The following is a 22,673-nucleotide window of genomic DNA, read 5'->3' as shown; positions in this document are numbered from 1 at the left end:
TGAACAGAGAGATATCAATGGGCATCATCTGCATATGGGTGTTGCCTCACTTCAAATCTCCTAATGACCGATCCCCAGCAGTTTCATATGGATATTAAATGGCACGGGGGACCCCCACAGGATATCACAGGAGAACTTCCATGATGCTGAGCAGTAGCCTTCCATAACTACTTTCTGGAAACAACTCTAGAGGTAGGAGTGGGACCACTGAAGTACAGCCCCCCCAATCTGCACTTCCCCCAAGAAGGGATACTGTGGTCGGCGATATCAGAAGCCACCAAGAGATGAAGGAGAAAAAGCAGAGCTGCACTTCCTCTTATTTCGCTCTTAACAAATGTCACCCAACAGGCAACCAAGATGGTTTCAGTGCTATGCTGGGCCTGAAGCCAGACTGGAATGGATCTATGTAATCAGTTTCTTCCAAGCATTAGGAATAGTGATGCAAAATCCACCTTTTAAATAAGTGTGGTGGGTGGGGTAGTCACTGAATAGTTAAGCTACATATGGGTAGTTAACTGCTTGTTTCTGATGCAGTTTCTGGGGTTGTTATTTTTTAATGAAAAAGTGGCCCAGCGCTCTAATTTAGTGAGGAAGCTCTGACAGTTAAATTCCATTAAAAGCTTCTTTCTGAATAACAGCTTTTGATGCTATAAACCTTGTGTATGCTTCCAGCAGAGTACCTATAAATTCTGTCTCTGGATCATATCTCATTTGCTTACTGCTTGGTAACTAGCCTTGCCCTAGTAAAACAATGTTTCACAGTTTAGGTTGTTTCCTGTAACTGTAGAGCATTTATACACCCTTGAGATTTGTTACCATAGGGTAAATAGTTGAGGGTCACAATGTTTAATCAAAGTGATTATTGTAAAAAAAAATACAAGTGTGTGTATGTATGTTGATCAGCTGATTTATAGTTTCCCTCCATTAAATGTAGATTAGAGCTGTTAAAGAGAAGACAACTTCCCCTGCCCCTCTCAAGGTCATAAAGAACACCCCTCCCATATTTTAGAAATGTCTGACTTGAAATCAAGTGTAGTGCTTTGTTGTAAACAAAAATCTGCGCTTTCCCCCTTATCCTATCACAGATTCAAAAATGAAAGAAAACTCGTGGCTATGGACTTTACTTTAGCCTGGCATGCCTATCTACGGTAACTGATCTCTGCCCAGAGACCTTGCTAAATCCTTATTGACATACTAATCTTTGTTTGAATTGTCTTCATTTCCTAATAACTGTCACCAAAACTCTTTCATACAATGCTTTGGGGAGTGGGCGGGTGGAAACCATGCTCTCCCAAAATATTCTCCTGGTGGCGTGAGCCAGACTGCATCTGTGAACATATGAAGGAGCCTTGTATAGGAGGCATTGTATGATACCAGTTGTCTAGCAAGGCAGAATGGGACACAATGGAGGAGAGGGTACTATTAGGTGCAACCCTGTCCACCAGAGCAATAACATTCAGCCCTTTTCCGGCCCTTATTATCCCTGTCTGGGACTTTCACTTCTCTAAAAGTGTGGCCATCTCCTGATCTCAAAGGCAAAGAAAAAAGAGGGGTCAGAAGGGGAGAAAAGTCATGTGCTAGAAATGAAATTTATTCCAGGGATTACTCTTTTCTTGAGGGTACGGTTTTAATATCAATTCTCGCCAAATGCACAGGACACTATAGCAACTTCATTAACTCTGCTCATTTTCAGTGATGCCCTTTATATCTTTTAATTCCCTCTTATTATGTCTGTATCATGTTGCACCTCTCTTCCTTCTCTTCTTTCCCCAGAAAACTCTTAGAGGAGATACTTTTACTCAATCCACAACCCTCACCCTCACTTGTAAGCAACTGATACTGCAAAAAGAAAAGTGAATGCAGAGTAGCTTTCCCCAGGCTTGGTGCTGGCATGATGCATCCTTGGGTAGTTCCTGGAGCTGCAGTGCCAAAACCTGCCTTAACCACCTACATTTGGAGGCTAGGAGCAGCATTATAATTTCCGGTAATGCCTTTGACATATCACTTTGGGTCACTGTGGTCAATTAAAATAGTGGCTCAAAGTTGCCTGATTCTCCTGGCTGTTCTATGCCAATGGATCCTTGACACGGTACAGTTGTTCCTAGCTTGCACTAGTGCAGTACTTGGTAAAGTAACAGGCCTTTACAGACTCCCATTGGTTTTAGGCAGATGGGAAGCTGTTGCGCTGCTTCTGATATTTTATGTGGGGAAGGCAGGAAAGATCTGATAAAGCACTTTTGCAAATGATGTTATTCTGTTGTTTTTGTGCCAGTGGTATGTGGATTATGAAATGCAATTTGTAATTGCTTAATTAAGTCTGGGCATGGAATAGTGTCTTGTAGTAGAGCAGGGCCTATTTGGAGTTTTACCAGCAAAACTGAAAGAAAGGTGTGGAGCGAAGGATAACAATGCCATTCACTAGTCAGTGGAAAGAATCCACTGAACTAGCTGCAGCCCCCCCCCTTTCTTTTTGCTAAACTCAGCCCATTCTGGACTATGTCAGTCCTTGTGCTAGCTTTCAACCTTAATCACATCCTGGGTGAGGCTCATGCAGGTATGGCATAGCTGCAGATTGCAGGGCCTTGAGACTACATGTGATTCAGGGGAAGAAGCAACAAGTTCTGCCACATGTGAATCTTCTTAGAGGAAGCAATTGCGTTTATGAAAGGCAGTTCTCATCATAAATAGTTTAAGGGCACATTTGGACCCAGGAAAGAAAACACTTTCAGAGGATGAGCCTGACACTTGCTTTAGGTACCATTCCAGCTGATTTTATATATTATTTGAGTTTATTTGTTGTTTTCTACCAAGATGTCTCAAAGCATCTTACAACAATAAAATTCATGCAGTAGTAGCTTACATAAATATTTGAAATCAGTAACAACAGAGTAACAACAGAGAGTGTCTTTCTTCAGGGTTAGGGTTCAAAGCGTGAACTGTTCTTTTCCTTTTTTCCTCTCTGGCTTGGAAATTAACACCTGCAACTAGTAGGGACAAAGTGTAAAAGGTAAAGTTACTCCTGACTGTTAGGTCCAGTCGTGGACCACTCTGGGGTTGCGCGCTCATCTTGCTTTCCTGGCTGAGGGAGCAGGCGTTTGTCCACAGACAGTTTTTCTGGGTCAAATGGCCAGCATGACTAAGCCACTTCTGGCGAACCAAAGCAGTGCACAGAAACACCATTTACCTTCCCGCCAAAGCAGCACCTATTTATCTACTTGCACTTTGTCATGCTTTTGAACTGCTAGGTGGGCAGAAGCTGGGACCGAACAACAGGAGCTCACCCCGTCATGAGGATTTGAACTTCTAATCTTCTGATCGGTAAGCCCAGCCCTAGGCTCTGTGGTTTGGACCACTGCGCCACCCGCGTGTATTTTATAACAAATGCATTATGCTGTGGGTCCATGCTGCGGCTCCTGATCCATATACCTGCCGTGTAAAACAGGATATTCCAGATGTCAGGAAAATTAACCCACAATGTGACCCTTAAGATGGATGCATTCCCTTTTGCTTTAGTTGTGTGCTGAAATCCCCTAGCTGACTAAAATTGTAATCAGAGCCAGGAGGAAGTCAGAAAGCATCTACTGCTCAAGCGTAGGAGTGTCAATGTGTGACCTGCTTTGCATTTTAGATGTGATATCTGTATGTTTGTGGGTCTTCTTAACCGGATGATGATGGCTTTAAGTTAATCAGCTGGCTTTAGCTGAGCAACGTGTACCTACCTGCCTGTGCATTTATGTTCTTTTTAAGTAGAGGGAGGCAGCTGTTCATTGTGGTGGTTGGAGATATAAAAATGGAAACAAAGCATGGAGAAGCATCTGCTACGGCCGTATTGACTACTTAATACAATAAAAATTCCAGTGTGTGTGAAATACTGTGTGCCTTTTGAGTTCCTTGCATCTCATTTTTTTTGAGATGTAGACCAAATTATAGTGTTTAGATGCAATTTCCTCTCTGCCCCATCCTGCTCTCATCTATTATGAGCTCGCTATTGTGCCTGAGGCCAATTAATTGTAGAAGTGCATTTTAAATAAATGCCAAATGAAGCTGATGCCTTGTGAGATCAGCAGAGCATTGGATAAATCACATTAAGTTTCCTGTGGGGAATAACTAGTGCCCAGTATATCTAATGCTTGCCTTAGTCCGCATTGGAAATTTGTCATGAAAACAGGCTGCAGCTAAGCCTCCCTGACCATTGGTCATGCTGCCTCGGGATGTTGCATGTTGCAGTCCAGCAACATCTGAAAGGGACACAGGTTCCCCTACCTTGATCTGAATGATATAAATACCACAAAGCCTTTTTAAATAAATGTGGTTCTATTAGGATGCAGAAGGGCTAGGATTTGCCCTTTATGTTTTAGCATCGTGCTTTGAAAAAATAAACTTAATTTGTCTTTAAAAAACATTTTCACCCTTTCTTTGTAAAAATAAATAAACAAATAATACTAATTCCCTTAAGTAGGCAGGTAGGATGGCTTGAAAGCTTTGGGGATGCTTACATTTCCAGTTAGCACATAAGTTAGATTATCTCCTCTCTCTGAAGGATTTATTCTGATTTGGCAGCATTAGTGATGGAGAAATAAAAACCATTTTTGAAATCCACTTTGCTGCATTTGAGCCTCCAGGCTGCAAACCTGTGGTGAAATTTCCCTGTCTGTCTGACTGGAAGCATTCTGTGTGATGGTTGTGCTAAAGGTGGTTTCACTCTTAGGCACAAACTGGTTGTTTGGAGGAGGGAGGTGACAACTGGACAGACAATGCATGTTGAATACACAGAAGCATTATGTGGGAAAGAAGCTTTCAAGGGTGGTCTATAACCATTTATTGGAGCCTTAACAAAACCTAAAAACAATTCTATTCCTTTAAATGCAGTGTGTGCATTGAAAATATGACAGCAGTAACACCAGAGGAACAGGAATGAGGAAGACAAAAGGAAACTCCTGGTTTTCAACTTCCATCCTATGTCTGTAGTATCAGTATATCCCTCCCTCCCTCTTTAAGGTTGAACATAAAGCACTATACCTTTCAGGATTACTTCAATGTAAGATAACAACCAACAGTAGTTGACATGTGCCAGTTTATTGCAGGTGCAGAACTACATGTATATTCAAAACTAATTTATCTTAATTGAATATATGCAAAGTAGCTGATAAGCTCAGGATATGTTTCCTATGAGAAATCTGATCATCACCTTATTCTTGTTCAGGACCATATTGTACTATAGAAAGAACTCTGGTAATGTGATAAAATGAATTTCTAGTCCTTGATATGTTACATTTTATAATTCTTCCTTCCTACATGGAACTCAGCACCATACATAGGGTCCCCAAACATTCTTCCATCTAGGCATCAACCACCTAAGCTTCAACAAGGTTGTTGCATCATATGCCTTTGAAAAATGCTTTGGCTCCGAATCATCCTCCTGTAATTGTGCACATGGCATCAGCCAACCCTTTTCAAGGGGATTATAATACCATTTGAGGGTGTTTCCTTAATTTAGGTTTGTAGCCTACCTTTATCCTCAGAGTGTGAATGTTCATCTAATCTAGCATCCTATGCCCTACACTGGAGATAGGAAACCCATCAATAGGGTATGAAGGCAGGAGCTTATCCCTCGATCTTGCTCTTCAGGGGCTGATATTTAGTGGCACAATTTGGACCTGCAACAAAATGTGAAGTTTTCCTGTCCACGTTTTCAGAAACTCCGTTTTACCTGCCCTCCAAACAGTCAATCAGCACTGTTTGGCCACTGATCATGTTCCATCCTCTCACCCCTTAGCAGTTTTTCTAAATATTGTTTAAATACTTCTTAAAACATTGGGGCACCTCCAGGTTTTCTGATGGTACCTGACTTGTACCATTTTGGCTAAATATAAGCAATGACACACCTAACCTAGACACTGGATTTGGATTTTGGATTTGATATCCCGCTTTATCACTACCCAAAGGAGTCTAAAAGCGGCTAACATTCTCCTTTCCCTTCCTCCCCCACAACAAACACTCTGTGAGATGAGTGGGGCTGAGAGACTTCAGAGAAGTGTGACTAGCCCAGGGTCACCCAGCAGCTGCATGTGGAAGAGCGGAGACGCGAACCCGGTTCCCCGATTACGAGTCTACCACTCTTAACCACTACACCACACTGGCTCTCACTGGAAATAGAGGGGAATGATGTTGCCTCTGAGTATCAGATGCATTTGTTTATTTAATAGGGAAAGCGGGAAGAAACTGTTTGAGCAATATTGACATTACTGCTTTTTCATGACAGAGCATTGGTGCCAACGGTGAGGGGAGTTTTCTTGGCACTGGCTGCTCTTTAGCTGCTGCCCAATCAGGTGCACCTCAGTTCCAGGTACAGTAGCTGACTCATTTCATGGTGCTACACAACCGCCTGTTGTTTCCGTAGCAGCTGAAAATTTACCAAGAGGGTGGGGTCCATAGTTCACTGCAACCTGGTTTGAAGAGTGTACATATGGTTTTATACTTAATTCTGGTAAGGAATTTTATTCTAAAGACATACTTAAACTCACCATCACTACTGCAACACGATGTGGATATTTTAACCGTATTGGTGACTTTCAGATGTTTTCGTTTCCTTTTTCCTGACTGCTAGCAATTCTTTCAAGCTAATGGCTCTGGGAGTTTCCCTAGGAAGTGCAGGTGTGTATAATGTTTCATAGCAAAGCAAGTTCTGCTTTTATAGTACGAATAATCAGTAAAAGTCAGTAGAATGATGAAATACTTTCATTTGTTCTCAAAGAACTTTGCCAAGGAAGTATCAACTTGCTCAAATTTTTTTGGTCCATTTTACTTGTGTGAGAGGGCACAGGATGTAATTTTTTATTAGAGGCACCTGGATTCAAACAGCTATTTTGAGGTTGGTATACATTGCCTTTTAGGTTAAGAAAAACTTTACAAAGCTGTCCACCTAAAAACTTATATATATATAGATATATATATAATTAAACCATCCTATATTGCAATGGAAGGAAAGCAAAGGCTGAATAAAGCCATTCTTCTCACTAAAATGTGTTAAAACCTGGACAATGCCAAAAAGATAGTCTGCATCTGGTCAGCCTCCCTGGGGAATGTATTCCAAGGATAGGGTGTTATAACTGAGATGACCCTACCGCACCTTAGATGATGAGTTTTGGGGCTGGTTCCTGGAGCAGGAGGTATGAGATAAAGCCAGTAGTTGGAACCAACAGGTAAGCAGTGTGATTCAGCAGCAAAAAAACCCTAATTCAATTCTAGGCAGCATCAACATCATGCATAGTGTCCAGATCAAGGGAAGTAATAGTACCACGCTTTTCTGCCTTGGTTAGACCCCATCTGGAATACTCTGTCTAATTCTGAGTACCACAGCTTAAGAAGGATATCAACAAGATGGAATGTGTGCAGGGGAAGATGCCCAAGATGCTAAAGGGCCTGGAAAGCTAGCCTTATGAGGGAATTGGGAGTAGAGAAGACTGAGAGGTGATAGGATAACCATCTTCAGATATCTGAAGAGGTGTCACATGGATGATGGAGCAAGGTTGTTTTTGCTGCTCCACAGCATAGGACCTGGCCAAATAGATTCAAATAACAAAAAAGAGCTAATGACTAAATATTAAGGAGAATTTTCTGATGGTAATAGATAGCTATTCAACAGTGGAACGGACTACCTCAAGAGGTGCTGGACTCTCTTTCATTTGAGGTTTTAAAACATGTTAGATGGCCATCTTCCAGGGCCTCTTAGCTGTGATTGCTGTATTGCAAGGAATTGGACTAGATAACCCTTGGGGACCCATTCCCCTCTACAGTTCTATGAAATGAGGCAGGATTCAGCAGCATGCCATTTTAATAGCTGCCAAAGCATACAGGAACACACCAGAGCTCAGAGCACTTTGTTGCCTAAGCAACTGCAACAGAAAGCCCTCTTAAACTCTTTCCTGTCCCAAAGGAGCCAATGGCCAACTTGGGTGGGCAGAGTAAGTCCAGAGCCTGAGGGCACTTCACCCAAAAGTTGCTGCCTGCAATTCAGTGGCTCATGGCATGGAGCAGCTGCCCACCGATCCCAGCATCTTCTAACAGCAAAAGGAGGTTAACACCTGGGCCAATGTTTGTATAATGTGGTTTGCCCTTGAGGTATATGGTTCAGAGCCATTTAAGGTCATGACCAGCACCTTGAATTGGGCCAGAAATGGACCAGGAGCTAATGCAGTTAAAAGTGTTGACAGATGTTCTAATATGGACTTTATCAGCCCACTGTAGAACCTTTCTTAGAAAGCTGCAGGAAGTACAGGAAAGGTGACGTCTACTAAGCTGCGCTCCTGTTGAATCCACCCACACCATTTTATTTTGTCATAGCTCTGCATGCAGAATTTGGGTGTGCTACAAAAGTTTTTTGGGGACTTTTGTAACCTGTTTAAAAATCAGTGGCAATTTAAAAAGTGATCACTATTAGTATTGCTGGCCTTGGAGGTCAATGATCAGCTTTCCCCTCCCTTGTCATAAAATGTAACGGTTCTAATAGATTTCGCACAATGAACCTGGGCTGCGGACAGGAAGTTGTTTTCTGGACCATGTTCTGCCTTTCCAGACTGCATAGTCAATAACTAATTTCTTGCTGAGTATCTTATTATTTCATGCAGTACTTAAAGTACATCAATAATTGGGATTAGAAGGCCAGTTTGAAAGCACAACTAGTGCCTTTGTGGCAGTGCTGGGAATCAAACTTGCACTGGAACAACTGCTAGGGACACAGGGTATGAATTGCATTCTTATGTGCAGAAAGGGGAAGTAAATACCATTTTAGTTTGCTTGCACAGCAAATTTGCTACCAGTAGGATCTGCAGAAACTGGTGTAAACATGCACAACCTTTTTTCTTTCTTAATTTTAAACATTATAAATGTCCTCAGGGACACTTACAAGAAGAATAAAAGCAAGTTAAAATGCAAACTGTAAAATAGGTCAACAATAAAGCGTATGAAAGCTGCATAAAAAATGGCAAAGACAAAACTAATTGACGTAAGACCGGGAGCAGATTACAAAGCCTGGGAAAGTAAAAAGGCCTTTGCCTGGTGCTGATATGCTGTCAAAGGTAGACAACAGACGTGGTTTTCTTGGGGAGGACATTCTGTAGTAGAGGTACCACCACTCATAAGTTCCTTTACCTAATAGCCACTCATTGCACCTTGCCTAGTGGAAACATCCAAAGAAGAGCCACAGAAGAAAAATTTAAGGTCCAGGTATGTAAATGTGGAGACTGACGATCCTTCATGTCCTTGTCCCAAGTTATTAATAGTTTTAAAAGTCAAAACCAACATGTGAGAAAATCAGGACCTTGCCAAAGGGATTCTGGCCTCAGGATGACTAGAATTTTAAAATATGCCTTTTTTGATTTCTTGGCAACTGATTGATACCCTTTATTGTTCGATGCTAATGCCCTTATTCTGTTATCATTGTCTCCTGGGGACATCCTGCCTGACACTTGCAGCTTCCAGACCTGGCACTCTCATCCACAAGCAGGTTTACAACTGAACCTAAATGGCCTCTTCTCTTTTACAAAGCCCTATGTAGAGGGGTTTCCCCATGATCAAACATCCGACTGGGGCTCAGCTGTTAGGATGCAGGCCACTGCTTGTGTTGCTTGCAGCCAAAGCTGACCTGTCAGATCTAGTTACCTGTTATTTTATTTATTTGGAACTAGGAAAACTAACTGGGCTAAACTTTGACAACCTTTGCTTTAAATTTCTGTAACAGTTGTTCATAGACCACACCTTTTAAATGTGTGTGTTCATGTGTTCGGGATCAATTATTAGATGGTGTGTTTTTGGGAGGACTACTCTGTGCTTAGTTCAAAGTGTGCCTGTTGTGATTGGTCAATGTTTGGGTGGGAATTAAAGGAGGGATGGTTGCATAGAATAATGCTATTCTATGCATTATTAGCATTATTAATGCTAAAATAATTAACATGCTGTCCAAAAGTCTATTGTTTAAAGAGCTGAATTCAGCCATTGCTAATTACCATCGTGGCTCATTCACACTGGTAGCTTGCTTCTTTGGTTTACTTGTTCAGAAAGGGTTTGACTGCAGTGCAGGCAGCTCCTTGGCAGTGCTGTGCATTATGACTTGACAGTGTAAATGAAAATACTGCACCTTTGCAAAAAGCCAAAACAGAACAAAAACTGCCTGCCCAGTTGGTTAGACTTTGAACATTCATTTCTCGTGGGTCTCACTATTGCATCACCAGTCTTGTTAATACCCTGATATTGTATCCCAATGTTCTTGTCTGTTTTGCTAATGCCTCAAATACTAGGCCAGAAGACAACGTGAGAGAAGTTGTGTGCAGTGTTTAAAGGGAAATAGGAAGTAACTATTGATGCTGCATGCTCAACAAACTGTGTAGCGAAGTGCTATTGCTTTGTTGTGCTTGGATGTTATAGCTGTGAAATTTGAGTGTGGTTGCAGCCACCTGTGGTGATGTTATTGGATGAAAATGTCATAAGCTAAGAGACACAACACTCTAAAGTAGGCATAGGAAAACTCGGCCTTCCAGATGTTTTGGGACTACAACTCCCATCATCCCTGACCACTGGTCCTGTTAGCTAGGGATGATGGGAGTTGTAGTCCCAAAACATCTGGAGGGCCGAGTTTGCCTATTCCTTCTCTAAAGCATCTATTAAAGAGCTGTGTTGTGGTGTTATAGATTAAAGGGAATCTGTTGCCTTTTCCATGCCAAAGATGGGCTTCCTTCCACCTACATACATTCATGTTGCATGTCCTGGAAAAAATGGAGATTCCTTTGAAATGTGTAGGATGTTCAGAAGCTCTGATTTTGATCACTGTAAGTGGCTATTTAGAACAGAATCATCTGGTGTCTTACCTGTACTTCTCCAGCTCCTGTTCTTAGCTGGAGTTTGGGGTGGTTGCCTAATTTTGCTGTTTACAGTGATTCTGACCTGACCTCATTTGGATGGATGGAGGGGGGAGTGGAATTGAGAGCAGAACTGAAGGGATTATCAGGCAGCTACAAGTAGAGTGCTTCTGCCACAGCTGCTACTCTGAATTAACCCAATGTGTTTGGGGAGGGTGACCTAGCCAGATTCAACGGCTTCTTTGCCTTTGTTTGTTCTTTACAAAATGATTGAGTGTGTTGAAGCATACAGGTGCCCAGCTGCAAAGGCAGGAGAAAGGACAGAGGAGGCAGTGCATTCACTGCAGTGGGTCCTGCTGTGGATCAGACAAGTGCAGGGTAGAGCAGGTTGCAAAATGCTAGGAGTCGAGGGGGTTCTTTTTTAAGCTTGGTTCTTTTTATTCCATTAAAATGAAATATATTGTTGCCCTGCTAAGCTATAGCACCAATAAAGCTAAAATGTTAATCTGAAACATTTATGTTTGAAACTGAATGATCTCTCTTTCCTAATATACAGAAGTGTACATACATACATACATACATACATACGTGCATTAAACACTCCTCCCAATCTATGATTGGAATAAATTCTGAATCTTAAGTTTTTCTATTGGGATCTTGACCCGTTTCTCAGATTTGGCCTTTTTGGATATTGAGGTTTGGAAAAACTACCGTATCTGACAGTAAGAGCTGTTTGACAGTGGAATAGACTCCCTTGGGAGGTTGTGGACTCTCCTTCCATGAAGGTTTTTAAGCAGAAGTTGGATGACCATCTCTCATGGATGCTTTAGCTGAGATTCCTGCATTGCAAGGGATTTGGGCTAGATGACCCTTGGGGTCGCTTCGAACTCTACATGTTTATGATTCTTTTATTCCCTCTAGCTTGATTACTCTTCTGAATCGGCTCACAGGTGAGTGTACACCCGAGTAAATTATTCCAGATGCACAAGCATCATTCCTTTTTAAGTCATGTTGGTTTAAGAACTAGCCAGCAACAAATTGAAGCATTTCTTGTTTGATAAATTTGATCCCATTTTGTAGCAAGAGGTTTGTTGGCATTCTTTGGGTATATTGGTAACTATTTCAGTCACTTACGTGCAGTGTCCTGTGGAGAGAGTGTTAAGCATTATCTCACAAAAGCAGTTTTCATGTATGGAAATCAGAAATGGAAACTTTCTCAAGAAATTATTACTCCTGACACTTTGCATATAAAACTGTATATGTGAGTAACACAACATGTACTTGGCGTCAGGTAGTTCTAGTTACAGGTAGGTGGCCGTGTTGGTCTGCCGTAGTCGAAACAAAATATTAAAAAAAAATCCTTCCAGTAGTACCTTATAGACCAACTAAGTTTGTTCTGGGTATAAGCTTTCGTGTGCATGATACACACTGAAGCTTATACCCAGAACAAACTTAGTTGGTCTCTAAGGTGCTATTGGACAATTTTTTTATTTTTTTTATTTATTACAACATGTACTTATTTATTTTGGCTATTTGTTCTCTGCCACTGCTAGGTAGCTTGTTGGGATTTTTAAACCTTTGCCTTTTGGTTTCTGAGCTCCACAGTATTTTGGGTTCAGGTGAATCTGCAAAGCATTGATGTCTTTCACCAAACCATGAGAGCTGGTCTTCTGAAATGGCTATTGCATGTCTTGTGGCTTTAGGTTTATGGAAGTATCACTAAATAAAACTGGCAGAGTTCCAAGTACCAAGCTGCTTTGATGTGAACATTAGATACTGGCACTTATAAATCAGGACCTGAAATCATGAGTGTAGAATCACACTGTTAGGTAGAATTGCAGTCAGTTGTGTGCATATTCACATCCTTTCTTGTTTTGAAAAATGGGGAATCTGGGATTCTAGGGTACAGTTTCCTCATTTAGGTAGAGGCATTAACTAGTTGACTAGCTCAAAAGGCCTAGCAAATGGAGCAAATGACCCATTTTGCAAGACATGTTGAGTCCCACTTGCTAGGAAGCCACTTATTGTTCTTGGTGAACAATAAGCTGTTGGCCAGCTTGGTTCCTTGTTATACATTCACTTCACTGAGTTAATTGAAGAGTTCCTGGGAATCCTGGATTGATGAATACAACCATGTTGCCATCTAGGCAACCAAGAGGACACATTCCAGCCAGTCAAAAATATTTAAGGAGGGGCAGTGGGGGTTGTGACATAGGGAGAGGAAATGTGGCTTGAGAACATTCCTATGGGCTGGATGGTGAGACTTGGAGGGCTGTATTTGGTCCCCAGTGGTGGGTCTCCATCCCTGCTAATTTACATTACAAAACAAAGATATTTGGTGTGAATGCTTAAGCTTTGATGCTACCTAGCTGGCTCAACAGTTCAAGAACAAATGGCTTCATCTTGTTTAAGAGTTAACATGAATAGATGGAGCTGACTATGGGTAGTCATAGCCTTCACAATCATAGTTATCAGGGAATGCAGGGGGAACTTCTTTAGGGAGCAGCTGTGACATGAACTACATTTGGGAGTTGACTGGCATATCCATGAAAATCTGGGGGCCTTCTCAAATAAGACCTGATTCCAACCATACTGCTTAAACACATGAGTGTGTTTTAAACTATGTAATAGTAATATGGCTAATGTAATAGTAATATGCATATTGTCCAGAGGATTCATGCTTTCTTGAGTTGTCTAATAGCTGATAAACTGTTGCTTACATGCTGCTTTCCTGTGGTATACACAGGTGTGCACAGCCTAGAGAAAAAGTGCCATAGAGAAAAAGTGCCATGAGAACGTTGTGGTACATTTGTTTGGTTTTGATGATGTTGCAGATACTTTGTTACTTTAGCTGTAACTCTGACTACCTTTGAAATTTAGCACTAGTAGCGGCTCAGATGTTCCCTATTGTGAGGAAAGCTTCCCTTTTGGAAGTTGCAAGCTTTCATACTACAGTATTTTCTTTCATGGAGTTGGTGGTTTTTCCTTGTTTAATTTAGAAGCATGTGTATCGGCCTGTCCTGTGACTGTGTTAGGGGAGTTGGTAACTGCTTGTTTGTGTGCAAATTGACCTTTCTGGTGAAGCTTATTGTGAAAGAAACTAAAATCCAACGTGGTGTCCATATAAATTAGGTCTACTATCTATCAATTTTTTGAAGCATAAACTTGAAAGAATGTGGCTGATTCATGGCACATTTATTCTGAACAAGTGGCAACCTGTAGGGGATTTGGCAGTAGTTTTCTACAGAAGGTCACTTCCAGATCATCTTAATTTCTTAAAATTGGGTAGTCCTCAATCTTGAATAGACTGAAAGAGCTCCCCCCCCCATGTATGCAAATTTATGTGCGCATGCCAAATTCCTTCTCATCTGTGAAGCCAGTCGCTCTCTGGCTAATCTACCCCACAAGGTTGTTGTGAGGATTAAATGTGGGAAACAAACTAGGCATGCTTTCCCGAACTCCTTTGTGGAAGGACTGGATATAAATAAGAGAGAATGCCCTACCTAGTATCACTTCCCAACATGAGAGCTATTTCTTAGGAGATGAAAACTTTTCACTGTCTAATTGCATTACAGTTTGTGTGTTAATGCTGCTGGAGACCAAACCTTTGCTACTAGCAATAAACCTATAGCCCAGTGTGATTTCTACAAGCCTCCTTTCCTTTGTTCTGCCTTTCCTTCAGGTCAAGGAAGAGCTAGATGGGTACCCTCTCTTGTTTTGCCCAAAGGATACATTTCTACTTAAAATTTCCGCCCACTTGGTTTGTCAGTAGAGCCAAACTGGAAGCACAGAAAATGATGCTGCAGACAAGACCAGGTTAAAAATAGCTTAATATGCAACTTCATTTGTGAATGGTTCTTAAGCAGGAGTCAGCAAGGTTTTTGTGGTTTGGGCCGGTTCACGGTCCCACAGACACCGGAGTAGAAGGACGAACGCATGCGCAAATGCTATTTTCGATACACCTTCCAACACGGAGGAGACGTGCACAACTTCCCATTGGCTGCAGGAGCTTCCTGCAGCCAATGGGAAGCTGGCCAACGTCGCAGAAGATAGTCTTCTGTCTGCTCCACACCGGAAGCTGACCAAGTGGGCGGTGAGGTCCCTGAGCTGGCAGCAGGGGTCCATGGGCCAGTTAAATGACCCCCATGGGCCGCTTGTGCCCCATGGGCCAACCCCTGTTCTTAAGGATACAAATGAAATCATAACCTATCTAGAAAATTAAATGTTGCAATAAGACAGGGTTTCCCAAACCTGGGACTTTAAAAATTTGGGTAATTAAATGTTAACCTGTCTTTTAGGAAGTACCACTTCAAACTGCAGGTTGGTGCTCATGTGACTGAATTGCCCTTGGTTGAAAGAAACCCCCTTAAATTTTTTCCCCCTCTATCACAAACGGTTTTGATTTTATAGCACTCCAAAGTTTCATGAAATCTGCGTTTCTGTCCCTCTTGAGATCCTCGGCCTTGTGTACATTTTATTTTTTTTCCTCCAAGAAAAGGGGCTTCTTTCAATCATAAGGGAAGGGTGTACACCAAGTTTCATCAAAATTTGAGACAGTGGGTGGCATGACCGCGTTGAACTGATGTGGAATGACCCCAGAGAGAAATGGACTGATGTGTTTTTAGGGTTATTACTGATGTGCAGAAGTTCTGTTCTGATCTGGGTTAAAGATTTGTCCTGCAGAGTGAAAATAATATGATTTTAAAGTTTAAATGTAATTTGGGGTCCACACATTTTGTCTGGCATTGGTAGCGACATAATGTGTTGTCACCGGAACCCTGATTTTGTCCTTCAACACAATTTGTATTTGGAAGTAAGTTCCATTATGTTCAATGGAGTTTTGTAGTGGGTTGGTCATGTAGTCCAACCCTCTGCAATGTAGGAATCCTTCCCACAGCTGTTCCTGGCTGTGCTTGAACCACCAACCTTCTTGTTAAGTTGGAACTTTGCATGTAAGAAGGAAATCCTAAAGTTCCTAGGAACGCTCTTTGACCATATTGTACAGTGGTGCCCCACAAGACGAACGCCTCGCAAGACGAAAAACCCGCTAGACGAAAGGGTTTTCCGTTTTGGAGGCGCTTCGCAAAACGAATTCCCCTATGGGGTTGCTTCGCAAGACGAAAAAAATCTTGCATCCCCCCACGGGTTTTTTTTCACTTTTTTTGCCCTTTTCTTAAGCCGCTAAGCCGCTTATCAGCTGTTCCGCTGATAAGCCGCTTAACAGCTGATCGCTGGAAGCCGCTTGACAGCTGTAGCGCTAATCCGCTAAGCTGTCAATGGGCTTGCTTCGCAAGACGAAAAAACCTCTATACGAAGAGCCTCACGGAACGGATTAATTTCGTCTTGCGAGGCACCACTGTATATGAGTTTGTGTTTTTGACTGGAGATTTTTGCTTTTGCTCAGATGTCAAATCTTCTGGTGTTCAACAGATCCATGATTTAATAAAATTTCTAATTTCTCTTTTCTTTTGCAAGATTTGCTAAAAAACCAAGCATGTCACAGGAAACGGAAGACAGCATTGGTAAGTGTTCTTCTGATTATCCAAAACCAGTGTTTGCAATCCCTTCTGTCCCCAATCGTTCTAAATTTTCATTTTTTAAAGTTCACTTTTAGTCTTAATTGTGGCATTGGCACACTGGCACAAATGGCATTGGCACAGTGGTCAATTGAATAGTCAGATATTATGGCCCACACTCAATTATTGAGCTGGTTTACGCATAAAACTGCAGTCACTGTGCTTAGAATTCTAAAGTTAAATTTATAAAGTTAATTCATGAAGTATATCTGATTATTTGACAGAATTTGATCAGTCCTTCACCAGGCAAATGCCTGACCCTACATGCAAGTACATAAAGAGCTCTGAGTTTGCTGTTAGTTTAAGATTTTGACCTGAATGAGTTTTAGACCTGGAAGACATTTTCTCCCTTGGTTTGAAAAATTTGCAAGCATGTGATCTTATGCACACTCAGCTTTTTCAAAAATTTCTGTGAAAAGCAGTTATGATGCCAGAAGCTCTTCTCAAAACAGCTTCTGGGTCACAATGACAGTTCTGCGGTTGAGAGGTTATAGGTCAGTGGTAGAATTAAAAAATGCTTTCCAGGCAGAAGGTCCTGAGTTGTGTCCCCAACATCTCCATGTAAGGCTAGGAAAAGCTGCTGTTTGAAAACCTGGGGAGCTACTTTCATTCTGAGTAGATAGTACTGAGCTAAATGGACCAATGGTTGTGGTGTACCAATGGAGAAGGAAAAGGATTTATTTGGGTTCAGAAGCACTTCTCTAATTTATTGTCTGTGCTATATGACTTTCCCAGGTCAAATTAACCTATGTAAGTGACTTTAATTGATGGCATGAGAAGGATTTGGCAAGTTTCAAAATTTGTGCAAAGCTGCCAGTAAGATGCTGTAAACTCTTTTCCATCTGATTTTTTTTTTTTTGCCAAAATTCTTAACAATACATAATGTGCAGCAAAGGCAATTACTTTTGCAAGTGACCCATCTGCCTTTTGACATTTCTGGTGTTGCCTGTTCTATTAGAGATAACTGCAAGAAACTATTTGTTTTGTGGATGATATAGACTATACATTCTGTCCTTTTAAAAAGACTCCCCCCTAAGTGATATGGCAAAGAGATTTTCTGACTTAGTTTTATTGTTGCAGCCTTTAAAAAGTTTGTGACCCCAAATCTGCGCAGTGGCCATTGATTTTTAGTTTTATTTTTTGTAGTCCAAGACTTCGGAACCAGGAGGCACTGTTCTGTCATGCATTGTCCCAGTGCCCGTAATGACAGGGATTAGTTATGGAAAGACCAGCTTGGGACACAGCAGAAATCGGTCTCCAAGGCCCTAATGACTTGGTTGGCATGACTGCAGTTTCCTGTCTATGCTGGAATCCGTGACTGAAATGTCTTCGTGTTGGTGCTCCTGATGACAGCAGAGCTACTATTATGTGCTGTAATTGTTCCTTTAATTGGATGTTTCACTAGTGTTACTGCCCCATTTCTTTTCCCTTGAGATTTGATGCAAGCTACGCTGTACTGCAGAATGCTCTTTGGATAATCTAAGTGATAATTGTTGTAAAGGTTCTATTCTTAGATGCAGTGCTTTGTTCTGGGGGGACGCAGGGGTACACATACCCATAAACATTTTGTGAATCTAAGTTTGGCCTCATCGAGGGGCAGTATTTCAAGATGCGTAGGAAAATGAGAGAACCCCTAAACATTTTTTTGAGAAAAAAGGCACTACTCAGATGTATTTAATATTCCCCCCATAGTAATCTATGTCTTCATGGTGCAGTGATTAAATCTGCAAACTTTTCATGGCTGAGTTAATGCAGCTAAAGCCAAAATTCCTGCGACTTTTGAATCAGAGGGTTTAACACTGCCCCCCTCCCCACAAACAGCCCAGCTTGGCAATGCTAGATTTCAGTTGCTAGGAGCAATTGATGCAGCTCTTTGCATGTTGCTGTTTTATCTTCCCAAGTAACTATTTAAGGTCTCTATAGCCTTGTACTCACGACATAGAGTGAACATGGGGAGTCTTGTGTGCCTGCATGGAGTCTGTGTACTTGCAGCTGTTCCTGCCTAGGGTTCTCCCTGTGTAATTAGGAATCCTGGAAGAGAATCTTGCATGCAGATAGTTGCATCTTTGTAGATGTGTACATTAAATTGAATGCATGTAGCTTGGGGGACGATGAGGCTACTTCCCTCCCACCAAGTATCAGTTACCTACTGCAAATAGGGCTCTGGGCAGAGGCCAGAGTGGCCATGAAGCAGAGCTTTGCAGTCCAGGTCTTTTGAGACCAGCTCTGTTGACTTCAGCACTTTCTCCCCCATCTTTTATTTACTTACATGTATTTCCCAACCAGGTGGCTGGATTGATTTCTGTCCTTTGCCATTTGTTTGTTTACCGCTTGCACAATAGGTGCTGAGCTATTTAGATTAGAAGACCTTATGAGTCTTCTGAGTAGCATTGTTGTGCACCTTGTTGGCCACGAGGGGATCCCAAGGAAAGTTTTTCCCTGGCTGCTTTTTGAAGAAACTGTGAGGAAGAAGCAGTTTCTGCTTGGTTGCTGCAGCTAATCTGCTGCCTTATGGAGTAATATGGCTGATAATAAGATAAAATCTATTAGATTGAGCTTTTGTTTTGCCTTGTGTTCTCATGAAAAGATTAATTAATTTTTTTAAGCTTGTGGATATTAAACCCTCCAGAGGAGGATACATAATAGTTGTCTGGGTTTTATGATGCAGTGAGGATTAATGTGAATCAGCATAGCAATGCCTTTTTGGTGCAGGTCTCTATTAAAAGCTTGCTGTGTCATTCTTGCTTTCCTGGAAAACTTTTTACTCTTACAGCAGCATTCTGAAGTCGTATGTTTTTATTTTCCCTTCCTTGCATAACTGAAAATGGGGCAAATTTTACAGAATGGATTTGATTTGGAGGACACAGCACTAGAGGAAATGGTATATTTGTAAATCTTTTGCTGCTGTGTTCAAATGTCACATTAAGGCTTAGTTAATGGTTAGCTATGACTTAATGCAAATGAGCAGAGTTTTGATGCACAACAATCCCTGCTTCATTCCTCCTCTACTTTTAGTTGTGCCAGGAGCAGCAAGCTTTGACTTGTGTTGTCCAAAGTCAGGCTCATGATTTGGTTCTCTTTAAGCAACCATGGACCTGGTTTCACATGTAATTCTAAACCTAACCATTGCTTACCTCTGGGTGGTGCAGCAGCAGGACCAGGGAAGAGGTGAAGAGACTGCAATTTCCCCCATGGATATTACAGGCTTGCTAAGCCACACTTTGACTTCATGTTACATGTGAACCAGGCCTTTGAAATGCATTTAATGTTACTATGCAGCATTGTAATGGTATTGCACTGATGTGCTGGCAACATTTAATTTCTATTTTGTTGATAAAGCCTCCAGGATTTTAGATGGCAGGCTTCTTGGGGACATGGACTATGCTTGTGTCAGTGTTTGTTTCAGTGTTTGCCCTGCTTCTCTCCTCTTCCTTAAACACATCCTCAAGGTGGGCTGAGCCCAGCTTGTCTGTTTCTATGCAGCACCAGCCTCACTATTCCTCCCAACTGAGCTCTGATCCTAGAAGCAAGCTCACCTGTGAGAAGAATAACATTGGGATGGTGGGAGTGGGAAGGTCAATAGGGAGGTGAGGTGAAAGTGAAAGGAATGTCTCCCAATATTCACGTCTTATTCTTAAGACCGGTCCCATATAAAAGGCAGGGCAGAGTTTAATGAGATCTTGTTAAGCCTCTGACTGGTAATGATGATGGCAAGGATATGGCATACACATTTTAAAAATGGAATAAAATAGATTTGCTGCCTTTTGCACAGAGTCTTCATATTTGGCAAAAGCCTTATCTGTGGCAGTTGTAAACAAAATTTACTGCTGACTATAATTCACCCTTATTATTTCAGTTCAAGATTTGCAGGCATGTTGGTCAGAATGTTGTTGTTCCTGTTGCACTTGCCTGTCTGACAAGCCTCAACTTGGCATTCATGCCCAATTTTTCTGGTTGCTCCAATTATATAAGTGCCTCATGTTATGTGTTGTGTAGTCAGGCTCTTCTGCTCTCGAGACACTAGATGGCAGGCTTCACTTTGAGCTTTCTACCTGTGTGGCAAAAAATACCTGCTTCTTGTTTGTAATGAGTTGTTTTTAGAATTCTAATGGAAGATATTACCTTATGTTCAGCTTCCAAGTGTTAAGCTAGGAATAGTCATTGTTGTGCCTTCCTAGTGTTGGATTCCAACTCCCTTCATTTTTTACCATTGGCAATGCTGACAGAAGTTGATGGAAATGGGAGTCAGACATCATCTAGAAGGCACTATATCGGCTATCTCAGTGCAAAGGTATAACGTCAGCATTCATTCATGAGAACTTTTTTGTTTACAGTTGTTTGTTAAAATATTTTTTCCACATCCTTTCAATTTGTGGTTCCATGAAGCAACTATGAAAATGCTGATTGTTTTAGTATATTGTTTTAAAGCATCATGGCTAAAATACAAGGCACATCTCAGCAACAGCAACCACAAAATAGACAATAGAATTATAGCAATGTCAGTCATTCAGCAATTAACTCTAAAAGGCAGGGAAACCCCTCCATGTAATAGCTGTAGACTGATGAAGATGGAATGAGATGGACCTCATTTGGAAGGAAGCTCCAGTTTTCATGCCAGTGTTGAAAAGACTCTGACCAGCATGATAATCTATGATATGGGTGGTGGTGGGGTCACAAAGTGCAGGGCCTCTCAGAAGGATCTTCAGTGTATGGACAAGCTGATACGGGATAAATCTTGTTATAAAAGTTGGGTTGATGGGTGGAATATAAATTTAGTGAGTAAAAAAATACATTATAGGAGTCATAGCCCAACAACATCTAAAGGGCTGCCACTTCTCTACCCATGAGGCAAAGCAGGGCTGAGGAACCTATATGGCCCTCCCAGTGTTGTTGGACCCCAAACTCTCATGAGCCCCAGCCAGCATAGCCAGTGGTCCAGGATGATGGGAACTGTAGTCTAACAACACCTGAAAGGCCACAGGTTCCCTATCCCTGGTGTAAAGGGCTTCCATGGGCTTTTTACTGAAATTACATGTGAAATTGCTCTGTGTTCCATTCTTTATGAAACAATAGAAATTTGACACTTGACAAGGTGGTTTGGTGTTGTCTTAAACTTAAGTGTAGCTCTGCTTCATATTTAATGTTTTAGTGAGCTGGGTGGGGGGGGACCTAAGTAATTTTTCTTCCTTATATCTATCCTTGTAATTGGCATAAAAAACACTGACTTAGCAAATTGCTGAAACACTGTAAGTGAGGTACAACATCTCTCTCAAAAGGGCATCAGGCCAGTGGGAGTCAACTGTGCATTTCAGCAGTTTCGAATGGTGCTGTGTGGGAAGCTATTTCCGTTAGCTCCAAATTTATTTCATGTTCGTTTACTGTTCTCGTGTGTGTAGCAATATCACCACCCTATTTTATGTGGGCGGCGGTGGTTCACGTATAAGGACTAAACTCACAGTGGCCCTTCCTTTGGTCTCATTCTTCAGTTATTTGTCTTCTGGGACTGTTGCTGCAGCAGAGGCACAGTAAGGGGCTTGTGTACTTCTGGCAAGTGTCTCGTAGCTCACCATGTTCACAGAAAGGCGCTTCTAGTGGGCTGAGCACATGTCTTCACCTTGATAACCTGGCATTATTCATTTATTTTAAATTCATATGTTCTAGGTGACAAGCAAAACTTAAACTTGTATAAAACAATTTAACAATGCAGTTCAAAATAAGAATACAGTGGTACCTCGGGTTGCAGACACTTCAGGTTACAGACTCCGCTAACCCAGAAGTAGATTTATAACAGAGGATTCTTCTATGTACAGTGGTACCTTGGGTTAAGAACTTTGCTTCAGAATGAGAACATTGCACAGTGGTGGCAGCGGGAGGCCCCATTAACTAAAGTGGTACTTCAGGTTAAGAACAGTTTCAGGTTAAGAATGGACCTCCAGAATGAATTAAGTTCTTAACCCAAGGTACCACTGTACATAGAAGAATCCTCTGTTATAAATCTGAGATAATCAGATCTCCCCCTCTGCTGTTTGCAATGGGTGCTGTATGCAGGGGCATATGAAGAGGGGGTGGGCGGGCGGCTCACCCCACGTGCCACCCGGGGGGGGTAACAAGATGGCCCGCTGCATCCCTGTGGCGCCCGTCCATGCCCTGGGTGCTGACAGTGGCGGAGCTTCATGCTCCGGCACTGGGGAGCGGAGAGCAGGGGGGATGGGGCTGGCGCGTGTCCCGGGGGTGTGGCACACCG

General features: G+C 41.9%; 1 protein-coding gene across 1 annotated transcript in view; it reads left to right on the top strand.

The window, feature by feature from the left end:
* Nucleotides 1–22,673, top strand: part of PHACTR4 (phosphatase and actin regulator 4) — an 82,507-nt gene that overhangs the window by 5,017 nt on the left and 54,817 nt on the right. Inside the window, exon 2 of the mRNA XM_081920615.1 lies at nt 16,329–16,375. Coding sequence (XP_081776741.1) covers nt 16,348–16,375 — 28 coding nt within the window. The 5' untranslated portion in view covers nt 16,329–16,347. The remainder of the gene's footprint in view (nt 1–16,328; nt 16,376–22,673) is intronic.

The sequence above is a fragment of the Podarcis melisellensis genome (assembly GCF_964234715.1).
Source record: "Podarcis melisellensis genome assembly, chromosome: 8".
NCBI classification, from domain to species: Eukaryota; Metazoa; Chordata; class Lepidosauria; order Squamata; family Lacertidae; genus Podarcis; species Podarcis melisellensis.
This window is presented reverse-complemented; position numbering and strand designations above follow the sequence as displayed.